At 32.1% G+C, this 12,161-nt stretch overlaps 3 protein-coding genes across 4 annotated transcripts in view; 2 read left to right on the top strand and 1 right to left on the bottom strand.

Moving 5' to 3' along the window:
* Positions 1 to 712: 712 nt before the first annotated feature.
* LOC105154220 (uncharacterized) lies at positions 713 to 5,020 on the bottom strand. Its single transcript, XM_011069580.2, has one exon. It carries the CDS (start codon positions 4,259 to 4,261, stop codon positions 722 to 724), a length of 3,540 nt encoding a protein of 1,179 aa, XP_011067882.2. The 5' UTR covers positions 4,262 to 5,020; the 3' UTR covers positions 713 to 721.
* A 1,148-nt stretch (positions 5,021 to 6,168) lies between these two features.
* Pink1 (PTEN-induced putative kinase 1) lies at positions 6,169 to 10,026 on the top strand. Of its 2 annotated transcripts, none has more exons than XM_087407967.1 (7): positions 6,169 to 6,528; positions 7,203 to 7,480; positions 7,622 to 8,154; positions 8,231 to 8,353; positions 8,476 to 8,893; positions 8,998 to 9,099; positions 9,182 to 9,366. In XM_087407967.1, the coding sequence occupies exons 1-7, from the start codon at positions 6,393 to 6,395 to the stop codon at positions 9,245 to 9,247; spliced, it is 1,656 nt and encodes a 551-aa protein (XP_087264093.1). In that variant the 5' UTR covers positions 6,169 to 6,392; the 3' UTR covers positions 9,248 to 9,366. The 2 variants fall into 2 exon arrangements, with proteins under 2 accessions (XP_087264093.1, XP_011067771.1); XM_011069469.2 differs by having other exon boundaries at positions 6,171 to 6,528; positions 9,204 to 10,026.
* Positions 10,027 to 10,932: 906 nt separating this feature from the next.
* The window catches only part of PIG-S (phosphatidylinositol glycan anchor biosynthesis class S), a 32,604-nt gene continuing 31,375 nt past the window's right edge, over positions 10,933 to 12,161 (top strand). Inside the window, exon 1 of the mRNA XM_011069475.2 lies at positions 10,933 to 11,523. Coding sequence (XP_011067777.1) covers positions 11,478 to 11,523 — 46 coding nt within the window. The 5' untranslated portion in view covers positions 10,933 to 11,477. The remainder of the gene's footprint in view (positions 11,524 to 12,161) is intronic.

Below are 12,161 nucleotides of genomic sequence, written 5' to 3' on the forward strand. Positions count from 1 at the left end.
GATCTGAGTTAGCTTGCTGAGTTAGTTATAGCGGTTGAGATTTGTGTACGTTTGACATGCGGCTTAGCTTATGTTTTTCGACTTTATTGGCGAGGTGATGGCCAAGTTTGTGTTTTGGAAACCTCTAAAGACGCTTGGAATCCTTCTAGAAGCTTCCAATCCGCATGTCGCACGTACGCCAAATCTGCAAAAACTGTCTGTGTTAGCTGTATTTTGAACAATTAAAATAAATAATGTATTGAAGCATATTAAATAATTTATAATTAAAATGGATATATGCTATACAAGGTACTTATACTATATTTCAAAATATATTTATTTATACTTTAATGTATAATTATAAATCTTTAATGTATAATTTACACACTTTTATATTCATGTATAATTGCTGTAAAAATATGCATTTATTTTATCCATCGAACTAACAGCTCTTATAATATTCATTTCTTCAAGAAGCATTTTAAATAATTTTCTGAAAAAGAATGAAAATAACTTTAGACTCCTGTAAAATAGAAAATATTCAATAATTATTCTATTTAAAATATTTTTTTCTATAAAAATTCAATGACTTCTATTAAAGATATATGCATTAATAGTTTAACATGTATAAAGGTTTTCAATCATAAAAGGATTCAATCATCATATTATAATAACAAAACGTTATTTATCGCAACAAAATATCGCGGAGAATATACAACAATATATAACTTACTCGATTCGTTTAAGTTATTTCCAAGTCCGTTTCATTTAAATGATTGCATAAAACGGTCATGGTAGCAAGCTCCTCATGCATTTCTCGTAACTTTTCAATGATTTGATTGTATCTTGCTACGTGTTTCGTTTGGATCGTCGATGGTAACATTGTTACAGCCATAAAACAGGAATCCGTATTACCAGCTTCAATGAGGCCTTCTATGACACTAAGCTTGACTTCTTCCAAATTGGAACGTTTATATACTTTGCTTAGGAAGTACTCGAGAATCTCAGCCATAAACAAGACTAATAGCGATGAGAAAATATCGGTTAATTCATGCAACTGCTGACCGAGTTTCAGACCAAAGGAGTTATTGGTTGTGCATTCTTGCAACTTCTTGGCGTATATCAACAATAAATAAGACTTCGCGTCCTGTCTAGGTGATAAGACAGATAAAAATATCATTTGCATGTTATCGATAATTTCCGGATTAATAGATTTATTAAAGCAGAATTTATTAATGTAGCTACTAATGAAATCATCTATGAATAAACGCACGGCTTTGTTGATTGGATAAAAGTATATTTTTTTAGGATGGGGCACATTCCAATAAGTTATCACTGCGTTACGGAAGACATCGGCGAATACTTTGATGCGTGCTGCATATTTATCCTTATCCTCTAATAAAATATACGATATTGTAAAATGTCTTGCTGCCCAGGATACATTATTATCCATATGGAATAAAAATCTTCGAAGTATATTTTCAGCAAATTCTTCAGATAAAAGATTGAAAATAGATACAGTAAGCGTCGCTAAGAAATTGACAATGTATTTGTTTGTTTTCTGATCATTCAGTCCCATTCTTTGAAAATCGTCTATCGTTTTGAGCCATAGATCGAGATATCTTACGACGTATTCATTGGGGATCTCGGGAAACAGCTTTATATCCAAAAGCAATGCTTCGTCATTGAGACTCAACGTCGACATAGTTTGACAATATAGGGACCAAGTTTCGGGACTTGGTTTTGTGAGAAAACATTTCTGGAATGTCTCGAATAAAACTTGTCGTACTGAATGATGATTCTCGATTGCCCATGTTTTCTGGAGAAAGTCTATAAGCTCATGCATAGTAGCTATTAAGTACATCAGCCTAACTCCGTGTTTACGTGTACTTACACGCATACTCATCAACTTTTGTGCGACTGATATAACTTTAGGCGAAGAAGTTCGCCTACTTACGTTTGTTAGTGTCATCAAAGCTATTGACAAGTAATCTCCTACACACAATCTAACTACGAGATCCAGAGATATTGGTGGATTGGAAAGTCTCATGCTCAATGGTAAATTTTGTATGATTTTATAGTTATCTTTGGCATTTGGATGATCGATATTTATCGCTGTTTCTGTGGGTGTGAGAGGATCGATTAGTTTTGTCAACTCATCACCGTGAAGTAAAAGAGCCAAGATAACTAGACTAGATGATATTTCATCTGTACTTTTATCGTACACATACTTCATGCAACGTTCAGCAAATTTAATGGGTAAATCTTTGTACCATCGCGTGGCCTTGACGAAGTGTTGTACATGTTTTGAATGGTAGTTCTTCATGCAATCTTCCAAATATTTTTCCCAATTGTCAAGTATGTTTTGTAAATCTCGTTTCAATAGAGCGAGTGCTGCGCCTGATGTTACATTCGCGATGTTTGAAGAAAACAAACTGCAGTACAGTTCTGGTTCATTCTTCTGTAATATATTTCTCACGTTCCAAGAATCTTTTACACGTATTACTTCGTGAATAAAATCCATTAACCAAGGATAATCCCTAACTGTCATTTCTTCTATTTTAATGCACGATTTTTTACTCCTGTTGTTAAAATCATATATTGCTATCAAAAATTGGCAGAAAATATATTGTTTTTCATCCTCTTGAAAAGATTTCTTTTCAATTTGATTTGCGAAAGTTACGAGACATTGCCTCTCATACTGTGGATATTCTTTGAGTACATTAAAATTTATGTACCATCGATTGTTCTTTAGAAATATATCGATCAACTCCTCGATTGGCATATTGTGTATAAGTTTAAAATGTATTATAGCCAAGAGCATTTCTTCCGGCACGAATTCATTTTTTACATAAAACAATCGAACGATGTCTAGTATAACAGAAATCTGCTTTTCATTTAAATAAGGTAAATCGTATATTCGTAAAAGTTGATTGAATATTTGTTGGAATACCCAAGAATTTTCGTTTTTATGTCTTTTTAAAAAATATGTCAAGGTATCGAACAACGCGTCATCATCTTTATTAACATTACAAGCATAAATCATTTGCGAAAGGAGACCAATTCTATCTGTTTCATCTTTAGTTTTATTTAATTTTTCTTTGATAATTGGTATAACTTCGTTAACAGGTAAATAACAAATCCAAACTGTTTTGTATTCCATCATATCTTTATAATGATCCTCCTCTAAGTTCTGCTTCTCGATTTTAATTCTAGCCTGTTTGATCCGTTCCTCGGTAGGTAATAATTGTAATAAGGCAGGCGTGACATTTTTTGTCTCGTTGAGAAAATCGGCATCATATTTATCCTTGTATGACTTACGGAGCAGATCGTATTGTTTATCACGTGGATAATGTTTCAAGTAATCAAGCATATTATCTGTATTAAAAGAAGACATTTCCGCGGGCAGTAAACCAGGAAATATTCTTTCCATTAAATCCTCATTAATTTTTTTGAATGGTAACATGCGGATATATACAAGTGGCTTTTGTATCAGGTGTTGCTGAGCTTTCTTCAGAAATATTTCGGCGCACGTATTGCTCAAAATAATATCCGGAGTCTCGTGAATCTCACACAGTTCCACGAAAGCCTCCAGTCGTTTCTTTATTAATTTAGGGAGGAAAGATTTGTATTCATCGATGCCGATTGCGAATGGAGTGCGCTCAGTCTCGTTTAGTTCACGAGGTTTCAATAATTTGAGAAAACGAACTACCAAATCCGGATTTCTATAGAAGATCTTTGTAACAATTTTAACAGGCAACACGAATTCCTTCTCCACGATCATTTTATAAACGAAAGTCTCGTCGCAAGCTATGATCAATGGATAAGCGGTTTGAATCCCGTAAATAGATACCACTTCTGTAAATATTTCCTGCGCGAAAATTGGATCCTTCCCGAACAATTGATGCGCGAGTGTTAGCACAATACGTGTTCTTGTGTTTATAGAAACGTAAGGGAATAGATGTTCGCAGAAATACCTGACGTTAATGATCTTCTTGTGGCTGCCATCGAAAAACCAGAAGGCTTTAAGTGCCCGGTTTATTATTGTCGAGTCTTCGCATTTGAGCGCCGATGTTATATCCTCGTACTTTTTCTTCTTGATGGCAGTTTCTACATGCAATATAGGTAGTAATTCTGGCGGAAATTGTTCAAGATCTTTAGTCGTCTGATGCAAAGTCAATCTTCCGATCCAACGTAATTTCTCATTAGCGGTATTGCCCGGTATTTTTTGAATCGCCCGTAGATGAGACATCTGCAAGTCGCGAGGTATCTCGCAATCCATAATGATGTTTCAAAATGAACGAACGAACGAACAAAATGAAATAAAATATTTCACGTGAATATCCGTAATTTATGTGTCAGAGTTTGTGAAGATGCGAGTATAAGAGCTTCGTTTTTTTATCGTCTTGCGTTATCCAGTGAAATTATCACCATTGATTAAGTGAATTCAAACGTCTTGTTTATTTTGTTCAATCAGAAGATGAAATCGATAAGGGTTGGACTTATCGAACGCTCCGATATTCAATTTTCAGAGAAGAAATGCACTTACTGCGTAAATATGGAATGTTTATTGTTTCCGAAATATATGTTGCACGAAACGCGAATAAAACGAAGTGCGTGACAAAAAACGAAAATCCGTTTTTCACAATTTGCGCAAATATAACTTTGTTTTCGGCCGAGAAATGCAGCACGTAATTCAATATTGCCACGTAACTAATTGTAAAGTTAGTCACACTGACTGATTATTTTTCACACAGTAAAATTTGATCTTATCAAGTTCAAATTCTTATCAAAATCAGCGAGATAATCTCGTCAAATTCTGATCGATTGCACTCGATTTTGTAAAGATCTTTTTCGTGAATTTTGCACACAGGATGTAACTCGTCTTTTCTTCACTCTGTTCATTCCGACTGGATGATTCACGAAACGATCGATGAGTAATATCCTATATATGAAACTTGTCAAAGAATCGCATAACTACATTCGATATACAAATACCAAAGAATACAATGACCAAAGAAGATTGGAAAGAATAGAAGATTCACATATCTTGCAAGCAGAGTCACCTGTTGAGTCTGATGCCCAATTACGTTTCTATTTCACTTGCATTGACTAATATAATATCGATAAGGATTAATAAAGGGTCCTCTACATAGAAGTCGTCGGGAACTGACTAATTCAGGTATTCTCCTTATATTTGATTGTGATTGGTTGATTTCCTACGAATTAAGACTCCAATATTAATAATAAAGTAAATTTATATTAATTATAATGTCAGCGTTCTTCAATTACCTCCGAGCCCTTTTTATATTATCGAAAATTTTCCCAGGATTGACGGTCTTTAATATTGGGTCATCTAAAAAGTATCCGCGGTACTTTGTCACTAGATATATGACCATCAACACACATCAATAGTATCTCGTCGGTGCTAATAATTTAATTTATTCATATTAAATACATATACATTTACATTAATTCTTTCAATAGCCGTGTTTCGATATACATATATTACAATCTACGGTATACGAATTATAGATTTTCAGTACTGTATATCGGAACACGGCCAATATTTTACATTATATTTTATATTAAAGTAAATTAATTAAATATACAATACAATAAGATACTAGATGTGCAGAGGAGAAAAACGCTATAAATTCAGATGCCACGTGTATCAGCTGTTCAAGCAGTGGTACACAACACAGCTGTTTCGCTTAGGAAGGGATAGCCAATCAGAATATACATCAGACTGTCAGTCAGAAATTCGGATATCAATGAGCGCATTCAGTGGAGCCAATGACTGCGTTCAGTAGAATAGTTTATTTTGCAACTGTTGGTAGTTTTCTATGCGCTGGGTTGTGCTTTTAGATCAACGAGGAATAATCCTATCTCAACAGAGAATTATTGTATAAAACGGTTGCAAAACTGTGTTCTGCTGAATGTCTAGCCAATGTTGTTTCTCTCTTAAATATTGGGTCATCTAAAAAGTATCCGCGGTTTTTTGTCACTAGATGTGTGTTGATGGTCATATATCTAGTGACAAAGTACCGCGGATACTTTTTAGATGACCCAATACAATAAGAACGGAATTATGAATAGTCCCTAGTGTTCTGGTGCAGTCTAGGTGCAGAAATAAAAAGCAGACTTCATACTTTATGTATATATTGTATATTTTATATATATATATATATATATATATATATATATATGTCATTACAAAACATGATGTGTTTTAAGCAGTTATAGTTATAAGAGGCATAAGTGCGTCGTATCGTTTTTGTTTTATTATATAATTATAGGAAATAAACAGCATAAAGATTGAAGCTTTCACAACGGCTTCGTCATCCGCTTTCAAAGCGTACCTGACTTGCGGGCTTGCCCGTTGGGCTCTTTCAGCCCAAGAAAGCAGAGAAATGTCAATGCGGACAGTAGTTCATCGTCTCATACAAAATGGTCGCATCGCATTGCGCTCATTACGGAATAACGAGCGCTTCCATTCGAGAAGATATACGGATAAACATCTCGGCAAGATACACGGTGCACAGATAGGTAAATTATGCCTGACTTTGTGAGAAATTTCCCCATGAACTTCGATGATTGTAACACGAATAATAGCATTCTAAAATATATTTCTATGATGTATCAATATTTATATTTTACATTTTTAAATGATACCATTGAATTGTAAATTAATTATCTATACATAGAGCTGTCAGCCGTAATCTTTTAAGAGTACACGATCTTTTTAAGATCATGAAACTTCTAGTTAGTAATTAAAATTTTGCATATAATATGTATATATATATATATATATATATATATATATATATGTATTCTTGTTGTGATTCAGATATGGTATAACTTTGTGTGCCTTCCAACAAGCGACACAGTGCGATACAGTGATCATGTCATCTTTGTTTAACATTGACAAACAACAAGGATATAATGATAGAATGATCCATTGTGTCACAATTGTTGTCATTTGTGTCGCTTGTTGGAAAGCACACTTTATCTATTAGAGCATGAATGTTTATGATAAAATAGCATCATTGTAAACTGATTTTATGTAATAAACGTGGACGATTTGTCAATATTTTATTTTCTATTATATACCATCATTTTGCTTTATCTTTGATCTGTAAATATTTTGTATGCTATTAGTAACATATGATCCGATAAAAATTAATTTGTATATAACAATTTTATGTTTATGTTCATGACAGACAAATCCCAGAACAGTCTTTGTCAAACTGGTGGCAATGTATGGAATACAAGAAGACATCTTGGTTATTTGGGAACACATGCTCGGCGTATCTTTGTCGACAATATTTTGAAAAGAGTAACCAACAGTCTTGCAGCAGATTTACGAAGACGTACAGCAAGTAGACTTGTTTTTGGTGATTCTGCGCCATTTTTTGCTCTTGTTGGTATATCATTAGCATCAGGTACAGGGATATTGACAAAGGATGACGAACTGGAAGGAGTATGTTGGGAAATTCGGGTAAATGCATTTTAGTTTGATCTAAATATTGAGATATAACTCGTTTTTCACAAATATGTTACCACTAATATAATACAGAAATGTTATGTTACTATTCTTAGCTTATGAAATGTAATCTAAGATATAGTATATTATGTTCAGGAAGCAGTTTCAAAATTACAATGGAATTATATGCCTAAAGACTATCAAATCATTCATACTGTAACTGATGAGAATACTGTAACTTTACAAAATTTTGTAATGGGACCTATAATTGCTAAAGGTTGTTCTGCTGCTGTATATGCAGCACGATATGTAAATACGTGGGACGAAGATGATTCAATGGATATTGAAGTTAAAACAAAAGATGCAAATGAGTTTCCATTAGCTATAAAAATGATGTTCAATTATGATGCAGAATCCAATGCTGCTGCTATTCTAAATGCCATGTATAGGGAGACTGTACCAGCTAGGAAACATTATAGAAATAATAACTTGACTACTTGGGAGCAAAAATTAACAGAAAATAAAGTCATACTACCATCTCATCCAAACATTGTGGCAATGTATTGTGTCTTTACCGACATGATACCAGTATTACCTGGTTCTTGGAGAATGTATCCTGATGCTTTACCAAGTAGAATTAATCCTCAAGGATCAGGCAGAAATATGAGTTTATTTTTGGTGATGAAAAGGTTATTTTTTTTTAATGAGACAAAATTACACTTATAATATATTCTCACGATATCTAACATGTCGCATTATTTTTAGATATGACACCACTTTGAAACAATATATAACAAGTCGAAATGTTGATATGAGAGTGTCAATATTATTGCTCGCTCAGCTTTTAGAAGCAGTAGCTCATATGAATGCAAATGGCGTAGCACATCGGTAAGACTGAATATCTTTCTATCATTGTTATCTTATATTAATTACATGCAATGATATTTGTTCTATAAATCGACGAGATTTATCTTAGATTCTTTTCTTTTTTATTAATGTTTACAAATTAGAGATCTGAAAAGTGACAACATTTTACTCGATCTGTCAGAAGAGACTGATAATTCTCCATCTCTAGTTGTGACAGATTTTGGTTGTTGTCTGGCCGATAAAACCCACGGGTTATATCTGCCTTACAATTCTCATGATATCGATAAAGGCGGTAATATTGCACTGATGGCACCAGAGGTGATAACAGCAGAGCCAGGTCCTTTTACTAGTATAAATTATACTAAAGCTGATCTTTGGACAGTAGGAACTATAGCATACGAAATATTTGGAATGCAAAATCCATTTCATGGCAAAAAGGATGAGAAAGCTGTTTTAAATAATTATAACTATACTGAAAACGAGCTTCCTGCTTTACCAGACAGTCTCCCATCTATTATCAATATTGTCATAAAAAATGCATTGTCAAGAAATGTGTATAAGGTTTGTAAAAAAAGGCAACAATTTGCTCAAAAATATCTAGTTTTAAAATCGTAATCTTGTATAGAAAAAAAAAATTAAAACTTTTCTTTCTAACACTTTCATAGCGACTCGATAGTGAATTAGCGGCAACTGTAATGCAATTGTATCTATGGGCACCTAGCTTATGGCTAAAAAAAAGTGAGGGACGGCTACCATCCAGCAATGAGGTAAATACATACAGCAAATATACATAATCTATTAAATAAAGCATTTATCTGGTATTTATTAACAAAATTATTTAATGCAAAGCTTTTATATATCGTATGTATAGATTATACAATGGCTTTTGTGTTTAACCACAAAAGTTCTTTGTGAAGGACGGAAAGAAAATTTGCTCCAGTCTTATGAATCGCATGTTGATACAAAACACGATATCAATAGACATAATGCATACAAACCAACACATTCGGAGCATTTTTATGGAAGGCGCACAATGCCAGAATATCAATTAATTGCAAGCTTTCTTAGCAGGGTAACACTCACTAATGTTAAAAATGCACTAAAATGGATACAACGAAATATATAACTAAAGTGTGTATACATACATGCATACATAAAGTACTAAAAATTCAATCCACTTTTGCACAGAAATTATCGGTTATAGAGTAATAATTTTGATAAATCTAATTTGATAAATTCAGGAATATTTTACCCCTAAGTTTCTTTTTTCTATTCTTTTTGCTTGCTATTTTCATATTTAATCTTCAATATTTAATTTGATATTTCAAGAAACATAAAAGAGCGAAGAAGCAATTTAAAAATTAGAAGTAAGATGCAAACAAAATTTATTTTATTAAATTAGTTATTATGGACTAACGTTCATAAATGCTTTTGTAATTTTAATGTCTTATATTTTGAAATATAATTTTTACATATTTAATTTATTTGATGAGTATAATTATTAATAGAGAAGATACAAAGAAATTGATAATAAATATAAATATTATAATCAAAGCATGTTAAAATATGTTTGATAATACACAAATATATTTTGAGGCATGAAACTAGGCTGTGTTGCGGATAAAGTCAAAACTTATGTGAGATCGTTATGCTGGTAATATTAGTTAAACATTAAATACACAATATATTTTCAATTGATATATTATTTATTTTCCTACATTTTTCCCCTTCTCATGCATTTTATAAATCTATGCGCAATCATATCCTTTTCTACTGAATTTCACAAACGCTAGTAAATAAAAAATATATAGGTGCTTTCCAATTGTTGGAAAATTATTGGACACTTGTATATATGGCGACATAAATTGAGTGCGGGAAAACGTCATTCGCGCTATTTAGTGCTACAAGCTATTTACGAAGCTGCAGACAGCGCTAACAAATTATCATGACACTAATGGTAATGTTTTACGTCATAACCGCGTTATCAACACTATTCCTTGCAAGGTAATGTACAGTGTATTACATGATACATCGATGAGGTATGTTTGTAAAGATAGCTGATTTTACAAAAATTTGCGTGACTTTTAAAATTTAAGTAACTCGAAAAAAAAAAATAATTGTATAGTTCAGCTATATCATCTCAAAAATTAGGCTTATTCGACGCGATATATTTTTTTGCATGAAATGAAAGAATCTAGCAGAAATAAAAGCGTGCACTCCCTTTTTCGTAAAACCAAAGTCAATTCCTTTTTTTTTTTGTAAATGAATGATTCCAGTTTACAATAATTTTTCACACATAGCAAGGACAGAGCAGGATCTTTTTAAAGTATGTTTTTTTAACGAGTATTTTATTGCACTTTATTTGCTTAAAAACATTAAGTTCAAATTTCGCGCACTCTACTGTAGCGAAAAAAACACGCGCATATGACCACAAATGTGATCGGCCATAATATATATATATATATATATATATATATATATGTATGTATATATAATACATGCTTGTTGCACTAAGTTCTTTAGCTAAAGTTCTTGCATGATTCATCTTTTATCCTTTTCTCTCCACGTTGAAGAGACAAAGAGAAAAGGTGAACGGCGCAAAAAGTTCAGTTAAAAAGAACAGCTCCGCCTAAGGCTGTGGCTAAACTAGTGTACACTTTTCTGTGGCTGAATTAGTGTACACTTTTGGAACTTAAAGTGAGATAGATATACGTTTAATATTTAATTAAAGCGAGAAAGAGAGTTCTAGAACAGTCTAGTGCAGAAAAACAGACTATTAGTATATTTCGTAGCTGTGATAGATTTCCTAACCTCAATAGTCGTAAACTTTTACGCTTAATATCTCGATTCTCGGCGCAGAGACGCTTATTTTTATTAGATTCTTTCGTGTCATGCAAAAGCGTGTCGAATAAGTCTTATTTTGTACATTTTTGAGATACTGTAGTTAAACTGTGTCATTTGTAGGTTATACTACTTTTTAATGGAACGAAATATAAAATTCGAAAATTGTTTTAACCTTATTTTGCTAGTGAACTTGCGGATACATTTTTTTCAATTTCGCTAATACAATTTATTAAAGGGTGAGACATTTTTATTGAGTTAAGTGTTTCCTGACTTCTCATCCTCTTCGTAAAATCTTGATGAAATGGCAGAAAAAATGGAAAACATCAGTTATGATTTTAACGTGGATGGTGAGTAAAATTACAACATAAATTTTAATATATTTATAATTCAAATAAATAAATCAAGGTCTACGAGCCTATTAACTGTCAGTTTATTACAAATTAAAAAAAAATCAAGTCCATAAACAAGCTACGAATCTATGACTGTTCATTATAGATTTAAAATTATTACAAATGATATGAAATATTTGTAATTCTTTTAATGATAATGAGCATACTAATTCCACGTACAAAATATATTATGTATTTTAACCCTTAATATACATGAGTTTTTGACATCATATAATGGATTTTTCGTATTCTGAGTTAACTTTTATTACTTACAAGTATATACAAATTTTTAAGTGATTCTTATGTATATTTTTACATCTCTAGAAAATATTTGTAAAGTTGTATATTTATAAAAAATTGTATATAAATGTTATAACTAATTATAATTGACAAAATGAGAAAAATGCACTTTTTTTATATATACAAAAATTGTCACAACATGACAGTTTTAGAGCACCATATTGGAGAAATACACCATAAGAAATGGTAAAGATCTCAATTTCGAAATTTTTTGTCGTTCTCGACATAAACTTTATCTCACAGACACGTATTAATGCGTATACTTTAATTTTGGGAAAGGATTTTCGAATTTTTTT

Source organism: Acromyrmex echinatior, chromosome 7, assembly GCF_024713525.1.
Source record: "Acromyrmex echinatior isolate Ae372 chromosome 7, ASM2471352v2, whole genome shotgun sequence".
NCBI lineage: Eukaryota > Metazoa > Arthropoda > Insecta > Hymenoptera > Formicidae > Acromyrmex > Acromyrmex echinatior.

What these genes read in the sequence shown, in the direction of transcription:
- LOC105154220 (XM_011069580.2), bottom strand. Translation starts at nt 4,261, where the DNA reads ATGGATTGCGAGATACCTCGCGACTTGCAGATGTCTCATCTACGGGCG.
- Pink1 (XM_011069469.2), top strand. Translation starts at nt 6,393, where the DNA reads ATGTCAATGCGGACAGTAGTTCATCGTCTCATACAAAATGGTCGCATC. An exon ending in GAGTATGTTGGGAAATTCGG is followed by an intron (nt 7,481 to 7,621) that starts GTAAATGCATTT and finishes TATTATGTTCAG; the next exon opens with GAAGCAGTTTCAAAATTACA. An exon ending in TGTCAAGAAATGTGTATAAG is followed by an intron (nt 8,894 to 8,997) that starts GTTTGTAAAAAA and finishes ACACTTTCATAG; the next exon opens with CGACTCGATAGTGAATTAGC.